Source organism: Lipophrys pholis, assembly GCF_963383615.2.
Source record: "Lipophrys pholis genome assembly, chromosome: 8".
Lineage (NCBI taxonomy): Eukaryota > Metazoa > Chordata > Actinopteri > Blenniiformes > Blenniidae > Lipophrys > Lipophrys pholis.
This window is the reverse complement of record NC_137630.1, coordinates 28,813,058-28,828,595: the sequence shown is the minus strand read 5'-3', so window position 1 is coordinate 28,828,595 and position 15,538 is coordinate 28,813,058. Positions and strand designations below refer to the sequence as shown.

The 15,538-nt window shown below is 43.0% G+C and overlaps 1 protein-coding gene across 2 annotated transcripts; it reads left to right on the top strand.

Annotated features, from left to right (window-relative positions):
- Window positions 1-1,077: 1,077 nt before the first annotated feature.
- Window positions 1,078-15,449, top strand: mapk14a (mitogen-activated protein kinase 14a). 2 transcript variants are annotated; one of them, XM_080469873.1, is made up of 12 exons: window positions 1,078-1,430; window positions 3,775-3,904; window positions 4,039-4,097; window positions 7,336-7,447; window positions 8,443-8,472; window positions 8,752-8,799; window positions 8,896-9,010; window positions 9,803-9,874; window positions 11,075-11,154; window positions 13,229-13,307; window positions 14,058-14,231; window positions 14,321-15,449. In XM_080469873.1, exons 1-12 carry the CDS (start codon window positions 1,312-1,314, stop codon window positions 14,383-14,385), a joined length of 1,083 nt encoding a protein of 360 aa, XP_080325999.1. In that variant the 5' UTR covers window positions 1,078-1,311; the 3' UTR covers window positions 14,386-15,449. The 2 variants fall into 2 exon arrangements, with proteins under 2 accessions (XP_080325999.1, XP_080325998.1); XM_080469872.1 differs by lacking the exon at window positions 11,075-11,154 and adding an exon at window positions 10,638-10,717.
- The last annotated feature ends 89 nt before the right edge of the window (window positions 15,450-15,538 follow it).

Sequence of the window (15,538 nt, the reverse complement as noted above, 5' to 3'; positions counted from 1 at the left end):
TTTTACACAGTATATGATTCTCAGTTTTAGCCAATAAGGTAGTTGAATAAGAACGGTACAGTTTATCGATTTTTTATTTTTTTTTAATAGAACAAGAACATTTACAAACTCGTGTGGTGGCTAAACATGCAATGATCCATCACAAAGAGAACAATCAAAATGATGTAAATAGCCCAATAAAGGTTAACAATCATTCATATTCATATTAAAAATGTTCATCTGGGCTTTTCACATTGAAATTAAATTTAAAAGAGAAAGAGACACATCCTCGTATTTTTTGGGGGGCAACTGTGCATGCCATCTATTTGAGAAATGAAAAATAGAGTATAAACTCATTTTTAAAGCAGTTGAAGGAGGGCTTCTTGTTTCTCCATTTACCACAATGTAAATTATATTTTCCTAACAAAAGAAGTATATTGATAACGTTAGATAATACTGAGTGGGGATGTTTTTTGTTTCTTTTTGTGCTATAGAATATCAGAGAGTTCTAAATCGTTAGCATCATTGATTTTGAGAGAAATCCAATCGTTAATATCATCTCAAAATTTATTTGATAGAGGACAGAAGACAAATAAACGTTCTATCAATTTATTCGATTCATCATAAAATTAACTTCAAAGCGAAATACATTTTTTTAAGAGTTCAACAACTGGATGAACCTTATAAATAATTTAAAAATGTGTTTAATGTACCTTCGGTGAAATCGGACACTTTTGTGCTTTTTCCAACTTAAAGAGTTTGTAAGTCTGTCAAATGTCGATAATTATGTCTTTTGTAGTTGCAAAGATTTTTTATTTATTTCAATACTTCTTTAATAGATCCGTTTGCCTTTAGGTTACATCCTTCAATAGTTAGTTCTGGTGATACTGGGAACACATTACAATGTTGTACGGCGTTTTGAATCTAACGAATCAGTGGTGATGGAATTGTGTTACATACTTTAGTAAATTCTGACAAGGAACAATTAAATTTATGCTTATTGATAATCTATTGCACAGCTAAATATGTGTTATTATTGCATCTTCCCCCGAGCTGCTCGCAGTTCTCGCCTCCTCTCGTCGCTCCTCTCGAAGTCTCGCGGGATTTGGGCTCGGAGCCGCTGGCTGAAGTCTCGGGGCAAACAGCGTGAAGACTTCACGGTGTGCGGGCGGATCGTCTTTATCCTGCAACATTTCACGACAAACCGGCGCAGAAACTTCAGGCCAAGTCGGACTTTCTGACCGCGGACGGTATCCCGCCGAAGCTTCCGCGTGACTTTGGTGAAGTTTGAGGCGGAACAGAAAACTCTGGCCGGTCGGTTGTTCTGCAGGAATGTCGCAGAAAGAGAGACCCAAGTTTTACCGACAGGAGGTCAACAAGACGATATGGGAAGTCCCCGAGCGGTACCAGAACCTGGCCCCGGTGGGATCCGGAGCCTACGGATCTGTTTGGTAAACCCGCTTCTCTTTTCTTTTCTCGTGGAAAGTTCGTCGAAGTGTCGTCACCTGACTTAACCTCCATTCATTGAGACGAGGCCCGAGCAGGCCGAACTTCTGCTAGCTTAGCGAGGTGGAGCCACCATGTGATTTACACTCAATTAATCTCTCCAATTTGAGTTTTTCTCACTTATCAACAAGGGAAATTCTGCAGTTTGTCAACTTTAATGCTCATATATGTCTGTTAAACCAACTTCCAGGAAACTTCTGAATTGGTTTAACAAGTGAAAACTGTTGTAAAGTCTGTTGACATAATCCATAATCTGGATTGACCCATAAATGTACTTTCTTGACTAGTAATTTGCACAATATTACTCATTTATAGGCATTCGGTGGGCTCAAACTGCGAAATGTCTCTATACATTACGTTTAAAGTGTGGAGGATAACAGAAATCATCAACATCTCGCTGATGATGGTTTATTGCATCCTTTGGATTATTTCCAGGACAATTATAAAGATAACAAAAAGAACAACGTCCAATCTCATTTAGCTGTTATACTGCATATAAAGTTATCAAATTGCCTGAATCCAATATCCTTGACATGCTTATTTCTATGAGTATTCAATACTTTTTAATAGAAACATCTTTTTTGGTACATTGAAGTATTTCTTGGACAAATATATAAAAATAAATTAGATTAAAGCTTCTCATGTAACTAATACAGCTTATTCAATTTGAAAACCGTTTAAACCTATGGTTCTTGCTCGGCGTGTTTCTAAGAGTATTCAATAAATTTTAATAGACATATTTTAGGATCCTTTGGATTACTTCCTGGACAAACATATATAAACAAGCAAGACAAAATCCTCTCATTTAGCTGTTATAAAGTAAAAAAAAATACAACTATCAAAATCCACTGACAGGCATATTTCTAAGAGTATTCAATCAATTTTAATAGAAGCGTTTTAACAGCAATTTATAGTTCAAGTTTTCACATTACAATAACATTTTCCCATATTTCTTGAGTTTCACCTCATATTAGAGGACCTCGGTGGTAAAAGGTGATTTTAAGCTTGATGTGATTAAATAGGTTGTGCAGATGCTATCTAGGACACCACCTCGTCTTCGGTGGTTTGGTTTAAAGAGCAGATGTTTGTTTTGCAAATGGAGGTGGACAGCTGTGCTGTTGCCGGGCAATAGGATAATCTGTTGCTGGTCAGATTACTGTCCGCTCACCAGTGCAACGACTGTGATTGTTTGTTTGTTTTTTTTTCTCCCCCAAACGGTGCCCTGGCTCACACTGTTTGTCAGTCCACCGTCTCCACTTGTTTCATTCTGAAGCCGCACTTACTGAAGTATGTGGGTTTGATTATAAGGTCCCTCTCATATCAGCATTATTTACAAACAGGCTGCATTATGGAGCTGTTCTTATCCAAATCTCTTGTGCGGTATTTGCACAGTGATGACATAAAGAGCTACGATGGCAGACCATCAGGAGCCCCGAGGGATTGAAACTCTGCACTGTGATTAATGCAAGACCCGCACTTGTAACTAAAGCCACAATGATATTTATATTTAGATATACAGATACGGAGTAGAAAGCACTCTGGCTTCATTACGCCGGGAAACAGTTCCATCCAGTCTTTAATCATTTGTGTGTTTCTCTGTTTTAGAGTTGGATTCCAGCAGGATTTTATCTATCCTCATGTGATGTGTTTGTGCAGACCGCACTGGACTTTCTCTTTTCTCATAAATGTGTTCATGTAGTAAATGCCTCCTTGAAGGGCCAAAGGCTTATCTTGAGTGTCGCTGGAAATCTTAAAGAGTTAGGGTGAAATGGTTTGAGGCACAGGACTGCAGAAAGTGCTTGAACCAAGGACAAGTCTAGAGGAAACAAATTGCTTTTGCATTTTTATTTCAGAAAATTATCAGGTTTACACGGAAACGGCAAAAACACTCAAAATGGTGTTGTTGGCATGTGTAACAAGCAGGATCATACTCTCTGAACACTCAACATGTTTTTACTGTAGCATAGTCTTTAAAAAAAAAAGAAAAAATCACGTTGTGAGAAGAAGAAGCTGTGCCCACACAGCATCGAGCAGGAGGAAGTGTTGGTTTCGGAATGGAGGACAGACTGCAGAGCTGCTTCCACTCTGCTGAAATATGACATTTTCTGCTGATGTCACCCCTTTTCTCTCCCTTCAGCAGCTCTTTCTGCCCCAAATTTGGTTTGGAGAGCAAACTCAGCCCATTCCCAGTCGAATGAAATGCTTTAGTTTATCAGCCTCAGATGGACCAGAGAGCTTTTTCAAAACCGAGTGAACGTTCAAACGTTTTCTTCTCTTTGTTCCCGCCAGCTCTGCGTATGACGTGAAGACGGGGTTGAAGGTTGCTGTGAAGAAGCTCTCTCGGCCCTTTCAGTCCATCGTACACGCCAAAAGAACGTACAGAGAGCTGCGGCTGCTCAAACACATGAAACATGAAAACGTGAGTGGACTCGTTTCTCTTCCCTAGTTGGCCTGGTGGTTAAACCCAGAGAAAGGAAGTCGCGTCTGTTTGCACCTTCTGCTGTTTTCTGTTGTTGTTGTTGTTCGTTGACACGGGTTTTCATATTTTTGCAGGTTATCGGGCTCCTAGATGTCTTCACCCCCGCTACTTGTCTGAAGGAATTCACTGATGTGTGAGTTAAACTATACCATGCAAGCACCGGTTTCTGAATCTGTCCTCTTCCCGTCACTTTAGCAACACCCGTGCATAATTTACCAACAGGGATGTGATGACCTGCAGCCTTTAGTTTCTCGACAGTAGACACGGCGGCGCGGGGGAAACACCTGGATTCGATCCAGCAGACTAAACACACGGGAACATTCTTTACACTGTCCAGTCTGTTAGTTAGTCGCTCTCCGGCTGCTTCAAGAGTTGCTTCATCTCCAGCTTCCTTCCCTGTATTTCCTGGATCGTGACTTTGTGAGACTCTGCCTATCTGCCGTGGTGAACGGGTAGTTATTGTTTGTTGAAAGTTGTTTGAAATGGGAAGTGAACAGAGATGGTGAATCAGACATTCAGGCTCTTTCCCTCCTCATTTCAGTCAAAAATGAATTGAGTCCACATCCAACATAACAAAATGATTCTCAACTTTTACTGTAAAAAAAATGTTGCCGGCTGTTTATGTCCCGTTTACACAACGTTTTACTTTTACACGACAATGTTTTAAAAATATTGTTAAAACGTTGTTAGTTTTCATGTCGGGCCACCAGTGGGCGCTGTTGGTTATTTTTGTAATGAAACCACACACATATGCATACAGAGAACTAGAGCGGGCACTCGGTAGAGCGCATATCTTCGCTAACTACCCTGTCAGAGAGCGACTTCACTGTGTGAAATACAAGTTCTGTGCGAAGTGACACTCCCCGATTTGGAACTGTGGGAAACGGTGATCATGGTCCAGGAGGAAATGATGCACTGAGAGTGCACTTTAATTACAAATCTCAGGAGTTTAAACATTTTCTTGAGTGTCTGAAGGTCAGGGATGTATTTGTGTTGTTAGTCAGTGGCGGTGCTGAGGTGGTAAATCAGGCACAAAGATCCAGGCTCATCCTGCCTCTTGCTATTTTAGGCCAAAGGTGAATCATTTTACTCGTCACGTGACGTTCTCTGCATGGAGTCACGTCTGTGTTTTGTGTCTCACCAGAGAAGCACAGCCACTACAAAAGTTTCTCACGTTTTGATTTGAGGTTTCTGATGTCGGAGTGGCGTCTGCTCTCGGCTCCTCACGCCACAGAGTCGCTCCACGATTACAGGACTGGGTCAAGATGTTTGTAGAGAATCTGACTCACGGAGGAGCCGCAGCTTCTTTAAATCCACACTGAGCTCTCGCTCTGCTGGATAATGAATCTAAAGCTATTCGTAGCATCGCTTTGTGTGATGTGTGCACAGTTTAATGTTTTTCAAGCTGTCTCTCTGGATGTGAGCTTGACCTCATAATTTCAGATATTAGCTGCTGTGGCTGCCATGAATACTATAAATATTGAATTGACAACTCAGTGTGGTTTGTAATAAAGAGGTTGATTTAAATGCTTCTGAGGCTGCTGAGGGCTGATGCTTGAACATATATTAAAATCCTTTCTTATTCAGTGTGTCCACACGGCTTCTGAGAACATTTGAAGCTTGATGCTTCCATTTATGGTGCACTGGAGGCATTTCTCAAGGATCCTCCGATGCCCCTTTTTTAGAGTATGAGTAATAACTGTAAGCTACTTGCTGATATCGAGTACCGATAGAAGTACTTATTAAATCCCATAAAGCCTAATTTAGACTCTATACACAAACAATACGTGGAGGCTCTGCGTTGTATTGAACCACTTCCTCACAGCCTTTACGTCGACGCCACATGAACCTCCACCAGCTCTACAGGACACAGAGCAGCGCGTAGCGTCTGTATACATGCTGCTTTATGCGTACTGTTGAATCGGTGTGCCACCACACGCTCTAACTCACTATTAATGAATGTATCAGACAGACTTTAATCATGTTTAGCACGTAGCTTTGCCAGAGACTCTTTAGCAAGTAGCACGGCGTGGGGTTAAGTCCTCCTGATCCACTGAGCAGTTAAACTGATGAGCGACATCGGGCTAAACTCTGCTGGTCCAAATGTCTCTGGCGATTAAGTTGCTGGTGTTGTACGAACTATCTTTCACCTCTTGATATTTTTGGTAGAAAAGAAATAAATCTCTTTTTCTGTCATTAATAATAAACGGTCTCCAGACTGCGGACATCGCTCGCGCTCTCTTGCGAACCTTCGGGCGACGTTGCTGACGCATGACTGTCACGTAATGCTCGCCGTGTTGTATCGGGGGATCTGTAACGAATACGAGTAGTCCGTGATGCAGCTTTGCTTCCCCACCAGTTCTATTGCATTGTCTGAACCAGTTGTTCTGCGGAGCTGCATTATTTCACAACCTGCGTTAAAACAGGAACTTGTGCTCCCACTTTGAGCAGCGCTGCCTCTGATTGCAGCTCCACATCAGCATAACTGTCATGGAGGACTGAAAGCAACACAAGGTCACACTTGGAGGCCGTGCGGGGGAAGAGAGAGAGAGAGAGAATAAGTGGGTCGGTGGGATCCGTGCTCTCTTTATCACACGTATCCGCTGTAAACGTCGGGAACAATCTGCATGCGTCGCGCCATCAAGGAAAATGTCAGATATGCAGATGCTCGAAGTGTGGTTCCCCTTGGTTCTAAAAATAGCACCCGAGTCATGACGCAGTGGTTGAATCTCCAGCCTTGCTCTTGTTTCTATAGGCGAGAGGAAAACAGAGGTCACCATTTATATGCCCTTGTTTCTTTTCTTTTTTTCTGCAAAGCGAGTGAACTTTGGAGTGTGTGTGTCCTTGTGTGTGCCGCTGAAAACAAGTCGAAGCATAACCAGGTGCTATTTTAAGCCCTCGCTCTCTTTACCGTGCAAGAACAGCCGAGTATTCATGAAATGGGTATTTTGTTAGGAAGCGGGCTGACAAAGCAGCACATGGCCGTGTGAGTTTTGGCTCGAGCGTCCCGCCCCTCGCCTTCTTGTGTACGAGCCGTTTGAGCATTTTAAACAGCTCGGGGATTTGGTTTAAATTATCCACTGATGCGGCACCATTAAGCCCACTTATTTGGGCTGTGTCATTAAGTGACATTCCATTTGTGAAGGGCTCGGCCTTTCAGTGCCTCTTGAGAGACGCGAGTGTGAAAAGAAGTAGCTGCTAAACCGGTTTAAGCTCCTGCGGCCATATGGGAAATTAGTGGCAGCGTGCAAACAACACAGGAAAAATGTGTTTGTTGGTGGAAATGCGTTCATTTTACATCCGTCTGGTGTTTTTATCAGCTGAGAGTTTGTCTGCTTCCACTGTGCTGACGTTCCCTTTGTGTTTGGCAGGTATCTGGTGACTCACCTAATGGGAGCAGATCTCAACAACATCGTGAAATGTCAGAAGCTCACAGACGACCACGTGCAGTTCCTCATATATCAGATCCTTCGAGGGTTAAAGGTGAGGCTGCTGAAGGAGTTTTCAATCATAATCGTGGGAAAATCATGACACTTATTTTACGTTCCCGTCGAGAGTTACACAAGAAGATTGAGAGAAGTTTACACAACAACTTTTTTAAGCATTTTAAAGTGAAAACTCAATACTTCTGTTTGATTTTTCAGTGTCTGCATGCATACGTGTGTGGTTTCACTACAAAAGCAACCAACAGTGCCCACTAGTGGCTCAGCATGAACACTTCGTTTACACTGGTGGACATTTTAAAAACGTAGAACGTTCCTGAAACAAAAACTCAAAAGCGACGCGTCTTCACTTAAGATGTTGTAGAAATGGGGCCTCAACTTGTATGAAGCTTTAACAACAATTTTTTTCCCCTCTAGCATTTCTAGATAGAATATAATATCGCTCTTACAGGAGAAGCAATATTTTAAAAAATGAAGAGATCGATAGTAGTTCCTCCTCCACGCCGAGTTCTTCACCATCTCCTGAATATCTGCTGTCACAAGCTCAGTTTCTCTTTCGTGTGTGTTCATCCAGATTTGAATCTCATTGATCTGCGGTTTCACCCAAAAAGCTTTTCTTTGATGCTCTACTTTTGTTAGTTATTGCGGCACGTCTCTAATTTACCTGAGCCTGGTAAAGTTGGTTAAACTCACTCCCCTCAGTACTCTTACTCTCATGCTCACCACAATGTCACAAAGTAATTACCGGGTTGTCTGCTAATTGGCTGATGTTTTGACCTTTGCGTCGATGTGCTGAGCTCTCTCGTGGTTCCATTGTTTATAGTAATCTTCCAGTTTGAGCTCTTTAAAGAGAGCAGATTCAGTCTTCTTATGTGGCTGTTAATGACTGAAGCCTCCTTCAAGCCGTCCTTCTGATGCTCGTGAGATGAATCGGTGGCTTTTGTCCTGCAGCGCCTCTGGCAATTTCTCTTGTCATAAATCGATATGTCTATGAACTGGCGATGTAATTTAATGCTCCTCTGTCTCTCTCTGCAGTATATCCACTCAGCGGACATCATTCACAGAGTAAGTGATGTGCTTGATTGTAATCCGTGTGTTTGACCTCGACGTGGGTGGGGGGTGGGGGGTGAGGGTGAGTGTCAGGGTTTACGACTCCGTGCATTCGGCTTGTGCAGGCACTGAAGTGAGAAGTCGTAAAAAAAAAAAAAAAAGCACCTTTATCTCATAAAATGTCCATGATGCAATGTTTCTTTTTATATTAACAAGGGGAAGATCTTTATTTCATTGCTCAACATCTAATCTTAAATCAAAGAAGCTCTCAGTGATTGTTTTTTCTCCCTGCAGGATTTGAAACCCAGTAACTTGGCAGTGAACGAAGACTGCGAGCTGAAGGTCGGTGAACTTGTTGAAAAGCTCGGTTTATCTTGAACCGGCCTGCAGATGTGAATGCTCTGTGAACACAGCTGCCTTTTGTCCACTCGAACTCAGATTTTGGACTTTGGTTTGGCACGGCACACCGACGACGAGATGACCGGCTACGTGGCCACCCGCTGGTATCGGGCCCCCGAGATCATGTTGAACTGGATGCACTACAACATGACAGGTGACGCTGTGTTTGCCTTCACTCTGTTTGTTCTGTTGGCGCTTCCGAACTGTGAATGTACGAATGTATCCTGATGAACCTTGGGTCCTTGATCTGAGCCTGGGCCCTTTCTGTGTGGCGTTGGCATGGGTTGCCTCTAGGTACTCCGGTTTACATCTCAAGACTAATAAATAACTAAGACAATGTTTTCAAGTGAAAATGCAAAACTTTCGATGTGACTTGAGTGTCCGTTTACATGACAACGCTTCTCGGAGCCACTGAAAACTAACGTTTTTGGAAACACTCCCGACTGTCACCATGTCAACCGGTAAAAGAGCAACTTTCTTGAAACGCTGCCACTGCGTATGCAAGCCGTGGCCGTAGTAACTAGTTCTTCTGCACATGCGCGACAGGATAAACGATAATAAAAAGGTTTCCTCCAGAGCGTCATGACTCCCAGTCCATATTCTCCTGGGTCTTGGTGGTTTTATCGTTGACAGTCACCGCAATAACAATTCAACTTGGTCGCCTGAACATACGAATGTCCGTGTACTCCCATTGTTAATGTTTATAGCGTGTCGTTCCCTGCTGGCATGTGTGTGCGCAACAGCACCCACTAGTGGCCCCACATAAAAACAACATCATTTCCAGAGTTTTTGCCGTTTCGATATAAACGGACATCGTTTTCAAAAAAACGCCAAACTTTTCAAAAAAACCCCGCAAAAATAATAAGTTTTCCCTTCAAACATTGTTGTGGAATAAGAATAATAAGCCTCTGAAGTGTTTTTAAATCGTTTAATTTCTGTGTTTCAGTGGACATTTGGTCAGTCGGATGCATCATGGCAGAACTTCTCACTGGGAAAACCCTGTTTCCTGGCAGCGACCGTATCCTTTTCGTTAGCGTTCAGTAAGTGCAGAGCTCCTGTAGCTGGTGAGGCTTCCACACACGATTTGCAAAGCAAATCAGTCAAGCTAAGCAACACTCGCACTGACTCTCCAGCACGGCTGAAAATAGCCTGCACGGCTCCTGTCCTCGTCCTCTCAGGAAAACCTGCTATCCTCCTCCAACAAGTTGCTGCCTGCAGTGTTTCTCTGTGAAAATGTACTGCCGGTAGTTTTCACTCTGCCCTCGGGCTTCTCGTACACCGTTTTCAGCTTTATTTCACCCGTCAGTCTTCAGCTGCTCCTCCTTGTCAAGAGTGCATGTAGGGCTGTGTGCAGCCAGTCTTTGAATGGGACTCAATCTGCTGCATCTCTTTATCTCTCTCTCCTGTTGTAAGTCGAGTTCCTCTGGGCTGTTTACTGCTTTGACTTCCTTTCCATCCCACGGTGCTTGTATAAACCCCCTTTTGCTCTCTCCACAGGTGATGTTTAAAGTTTCTCTGCTCTTCTCTGTGTGAAATATGAATAAAACATCTGCATATCTCACACACACACACACACACACACACACACACACACACACACACACACACACACACACACACACACACACACACACACACACACACACACACACACACACACACACACACACACACACACACATACACACACACTGATATTTATATGATACACGTTTTCCACTGATGTCAAGGAGCACGTTTGCCACGTCCAGTGCTGGTCTTCCTTTACCTTGTGCTGGTAGACATTGATCAGTTGAAGTTAATCATGAAGCTCGTCGGAATTCCAGGGCCAGAGCTCTTGATGAAAATATCTTCAGAGTCTGTGAGTTACAAACGCTTCGAAAGAGTTTTCTCTCGCCATTTCCCCGCTCTGAGCTTGTGCAGCATCTCGGAAGTGTCCGCTGACGGCATGTTTCCCTCCTCCGGCTGTGTGGGTTTGCCTCTCTTCTGATTTACATGGTGTTTTGCTGTGAGATTATCGGTGATTGTGCTCCGTGATGAAACGTGTTGTTTTTCTTCCTCTCCTCTCTTCCTTGTTAAAGTCACACTTTCCCTGAAAGCTTGAAGTCTGCTTGTCAACGTAACATCGTGGTGCACATTGCATGATGTTAGGTTGAGAATCGGCTTCTTAACCAACTCTGCTCTGTCGCTATGCTCCCCTTGACACAAGCTGCATAAGATATAGACCAACTTCAGCAGATAATGCGTCTGACAGGAACGCCCCCGTCAACTCTAATAAACAGGATGCCCAGCCACGAGGTGAGACCAATCCATGCTTACTTTCTTACAGGCAGGCGGCAGGCCGGGATGGGAGAGCTGTTTTTTAATTTTTTTTTTCCAACGGTAGCTCTTACTAACAGCAGCTGTAACAGTGTGCCTCCGGAGAAGTTGGGAGGAGAAGCAGCAACAAAAAATTAAATCACCCAAAAACAAGATCACGTACTTTTGGGAGGGAGTGCATTGACTCCTGTGTCAGACCAGAAACTTGAACGTAATGAGTTTGGAAAGGAAGTAACTCTTTAATATTTGGACTTCCACTTCCTTGTTCTGCGTCATTGCTGCAGTGCGTTAATTCCAAAGTGTAAGCTCGAAGATACTTGAGGTGAACCGTCACACTTGGGGTACTGAGTATGCCGAGCTAGAACAACAATGTCACATGACTTTAAATGTAGTAAGGTCACCCAATAAGGATTCCTGGACATCACGAACCTTTAAGGCCCCGTTTACATGACAATGTTTTTCTGTGAAAATGCTAAACTTTCATTGTGTTTTGGGTGTCACGTGACAACGGTGCTCGGAACCACTGTAACCAAATTTTTTTTTGAAAACACTCAGACTCTGTGTCTTTGGAAATGGTCGAAACGTTGCTACTGGTCATGCTGTAGTAAGGTAAAGCAAGGCAAGGCAAATATATTTATAGAGCACCATTCATACACAGGGCAATTCAGAGTGCTTTACAAAGAAAATAAAAGAAATTAAAGAAATACAGAAAAGCTTTACAGAGACATAAGAAATATATTAATAAAAGAAATACATAATAAATGTCTTAAACAGCATAAAAAAGGGGGGGGGGGGTCATGCTAAGTGTTCCGCTGAGATTCTGCTGATCCTCTTATATTTTGCGAACACATTGAGGAGGCGTCGTTGTTTACTCAATGCAGCTGGATTAATTTGACTTGCTCAAAATGAGATTTCACCAATAAACCCAGAAAAGACGTCCGTCAACAGTGTGAAGACGATCGCCCCCAAATTCCTTCCATGAAGCTTCGCCCCAGTCGACTCATAACAGCAGCAACGGTTGATGCCAAGACTGAACAGTGATGACGGAGTTATTCGCTCCACCAAGTCCTTACAAGCTCTCCTCAAACTCAATGGAGTCAAGCGGGGCGTAACGAGGAGCGAGTTGTCCCGCATTCACACGCAGATGTTGGAGGTTTAATTTCTCTTAATCACGGTGGTGCTGTGGTGTTGACACGCTTGCTGCATGGCTCAGTAACAGTGAACACGGCCAGCTGCTCTGATTGCTGAGGTGTAAACCAGAAGCCGACACGTCGCTCCGCAGCCCGGCTTTCTGTTTTTGATGCAGCAGCAGCTACTAACAGCATCTTCTGTGTCATAAACGATCTTGTGTTTGTGGTTTTCTCTCTGGCAGTTTGGTATTGTGCTTCTTTCTCAACTTGTTTTATACATTTATTTTTCATTTTGTTTCTAAACAATTGACGTGTCTTGAAATGCACCGTGAAGTGATCAGACGGAAACTGTATCGGAGTAGATGTGAAAACTCACAAAGGCGAATTGGAAATCACAAACGGCGCTTCCTTCGGCTGTTCCACTTTCAGCTGCAGCAACACTCCTTGTTGCTAGGCAACGCGCGTGCAATGTCAATCATTCATTTGCCGCAAGGTATGCGCGGCAGCTGTGCGAGGTTTTGGCTGCTTGTTTCTCACTCCAGGTTGTCAAAGGCAACAAACTGAAAGCGGCGCAGCACTTCACATTTTTTACTCGTCTGCGTCGCTGCACTTTGCTTCGGTTGCACGTTAACAATCTACACCGGGGGGGGGGGCTGTTTGTAAACCGTCAATGCAGACATTCATTCAGTGGCGCAGACACGTGAAGAACTGCTACTTAAGACTCCTTGTAGTATTGATATCGCGCAGGATTACGAGGTACTGCATCTAGTCCCAGCAGTAGATAGAAGTGTAGCACCCGCGGAGTGACGATGAGATCCGGCTGCTCCTGCTGAGCAGAATCAGCAGCTCGGACTAATGTGTTTTGACATGTTGCTGCTCGCGGGACTCCTCATCTGATTTATTGTCTTCTTGTATTTTTCCAGGCCAGAAACTACATCAGCTCCTTGCCACAGATGAATAAGAGAAACTTTGCGGATGTATTTCTCGGCGCCAACCCGCTAGGTAATGGCATGGAAAGTCAGGGTTATTTTTTTTTTTGCACAAGTTGTCTTGATACAGTGAAAACCATTTTCCAGTTTAAAAAGTATTACTCGATTACACTGCCAGAATTAGGATTAGGATCAGAATTTCCCCAAACTAAAAAGTACTCCTCTAAAACTACTGTTTAACCTGCATTTATATGCAGTGTCAACAGCAAGCATTTTTATTTAACCTGTATTTGAAAAAATACATTTGAAGACATTTTTTGCCATCAAATGCTGATGAAAAACCAGAATCTTTTTTTTCTCCTCATTTTCTCATTAGTCCCAGTTGTGTTAAATATAAGGGCTTTGGGATCAAACCAACCCACCTGAGGCTCCAGTACGGCCCAACCACCAAGCAAATTCTAAAAATGTTTAAAGAAGACATTGATTTCTCTTTCCCTTTTTTTATTTATTAATTTTTAAACAATTTTCAGAGTCGCGGACAAAACACGACACTGAGATATGTCACTGTATTTTGCCCTAGAACGTTTATGTTATGTTAGTTTTAGTACATATTGATAGTAATTGCTTGTTTTTTGCAAAAATATAGACATTTTCATAACGTGTTCTCTGTGCTATAACTTAGAAAAACATTCAATTTAAAGCTTATTTTGTCACTAATTTACCACTCGAGATACAATTGGGCTGCATTTGGCCTCTGAACTTAAATGTGTTTGACATCGCTGATTTCTTCACGGAGTGGATCTTCTTTTTTTTTTTTTTTTAGCTGTGGACCTTCTGGAGAAAATGCTGGTTCTGGACACAGACAAGCGGATAACAGCCGCGGAGGCTCTGGCCCACCCTTACTTCTCCCAGTACCACGACCCAGACGACGAGCCCGAGGCCGAACCGTACGACCAGAGCTTCGAGAGCCGAGAGCTGGCCATCGAGGAGTGGAAACGTAGGCCTTCTTTCTCCACGACAGAAACGCTCCCCGGTGAGGGTTTCGGCTCGGATTCTAACCGACGACACTGTGTCTTTTACTTGCAGGGTTGACCTACGAGGACATGTGCAGCTTCGAGCCGCCGGTCTTTGACGAGGACGACATGGAGTAACGAGACGGGCCGTCCACATCGACTGCAGCCACCGACTCTTTAGCTCGAGCATTAGTGATAAATAAACTGCCACACACACACACACACACACACACACACACACACACACACACACACACACACACACACACACACACGTCAGACAAGCTCGGTGTGTTTAACGAAGAAAACGTTGGTCCTGATTGACTCCTGTGAGGAGTTCATTACTGCCTCGATCAATCGCCTTTACTTCTATTTATGAACCACTATTGTTGGTGTCCTGCTGGAAAATGTCCCATTTCTGCCAACATCTAAAACAAAATATATATATTAGACTTGTATGACTTTTCACTGTGACACTGAGATGCTGAAACACCTGGACCTTTTAGCTGTGCTACTTTTCTTTGTTGACCTTCCTCTTGAGTAACTTATGATTAAGCTTTTTGTCTCAGTGGAGGAAAGGATTTGCTTGCGTGCTCCACTCGCCCTGTCGGCTCAGGGTCACCTGTATTTATCGTTTTGATTGTTCTTTATATTTAAATAGACGGGGCCCTCCCGAGGGTCTCGGGCGTACGACACAGGTAGATATTTCTGTTTTTAGACTATTTACAATTTGAGAATGTGCCTGACCTGAAGTGCTCACCAGCTGAATTTCACTTGTTTTAACTGTTTAGCTTCCCTGTGAGGAGAAATCTGAGCCCCCCCCCTCCCCCCAACTGTCAGGGGATAATGTTATTTCGTAAGGCACGAAATGGAAGAGACATATTAATGGATACATGCTGTGGTTTAAAAAAAAAAAACAATAAATGTACATATCTGTGATGTATTTTTCAAATCTGATTCGAAGCAATCACTGTTTAGCATGTATGTTGCCATGTGAGTGTCTGTGGTTGTGCTTTTGGTTTACAGGATTTGTACGTGTCACACGCTCGCCTAACGTGTAAGAGAGGGATTTGTATTTATACTGTGTTGAGGTGGTATTTATAAACGGCAATCGAATGATCCCTCTACTTTCTGTCCCGCAGAGTTAACTCCTATCTGTAGTCTTTTGTTTAACAAAATAAAGACTTATTTTTAAGAGATTTTTTTTGGAGGAGGTTTCTGGTTTAATTTTATTTGATAAATCAAAGTTGTCTTCTGTGAATGAAATCTGGAGATTTAACAGTTGAATCAC

Coding starts and splice junctions, on each gene's coding strand:
- mapk14a (XM_080469873.1), top strand. CDS start 1,312: ATGTCGCAGAAAGAGAGACCCAAGTTTTACCGACAGGAGGTCAACAAG. Junction 4,098..7,335: donor CTGAAGGAATTCACTGATGT/GTGAGTTAAACT, acceptor TGTGTTTGGCAG/GTATCTGGTGACTCACCTAA. Junction 14,232..14,320: donor GGCCATCGAGGAGTGGAAAC/GTAGGCCTTCTT, acceptor TTTTACTTGCAG/GGTTGACCTACGAGGACATG.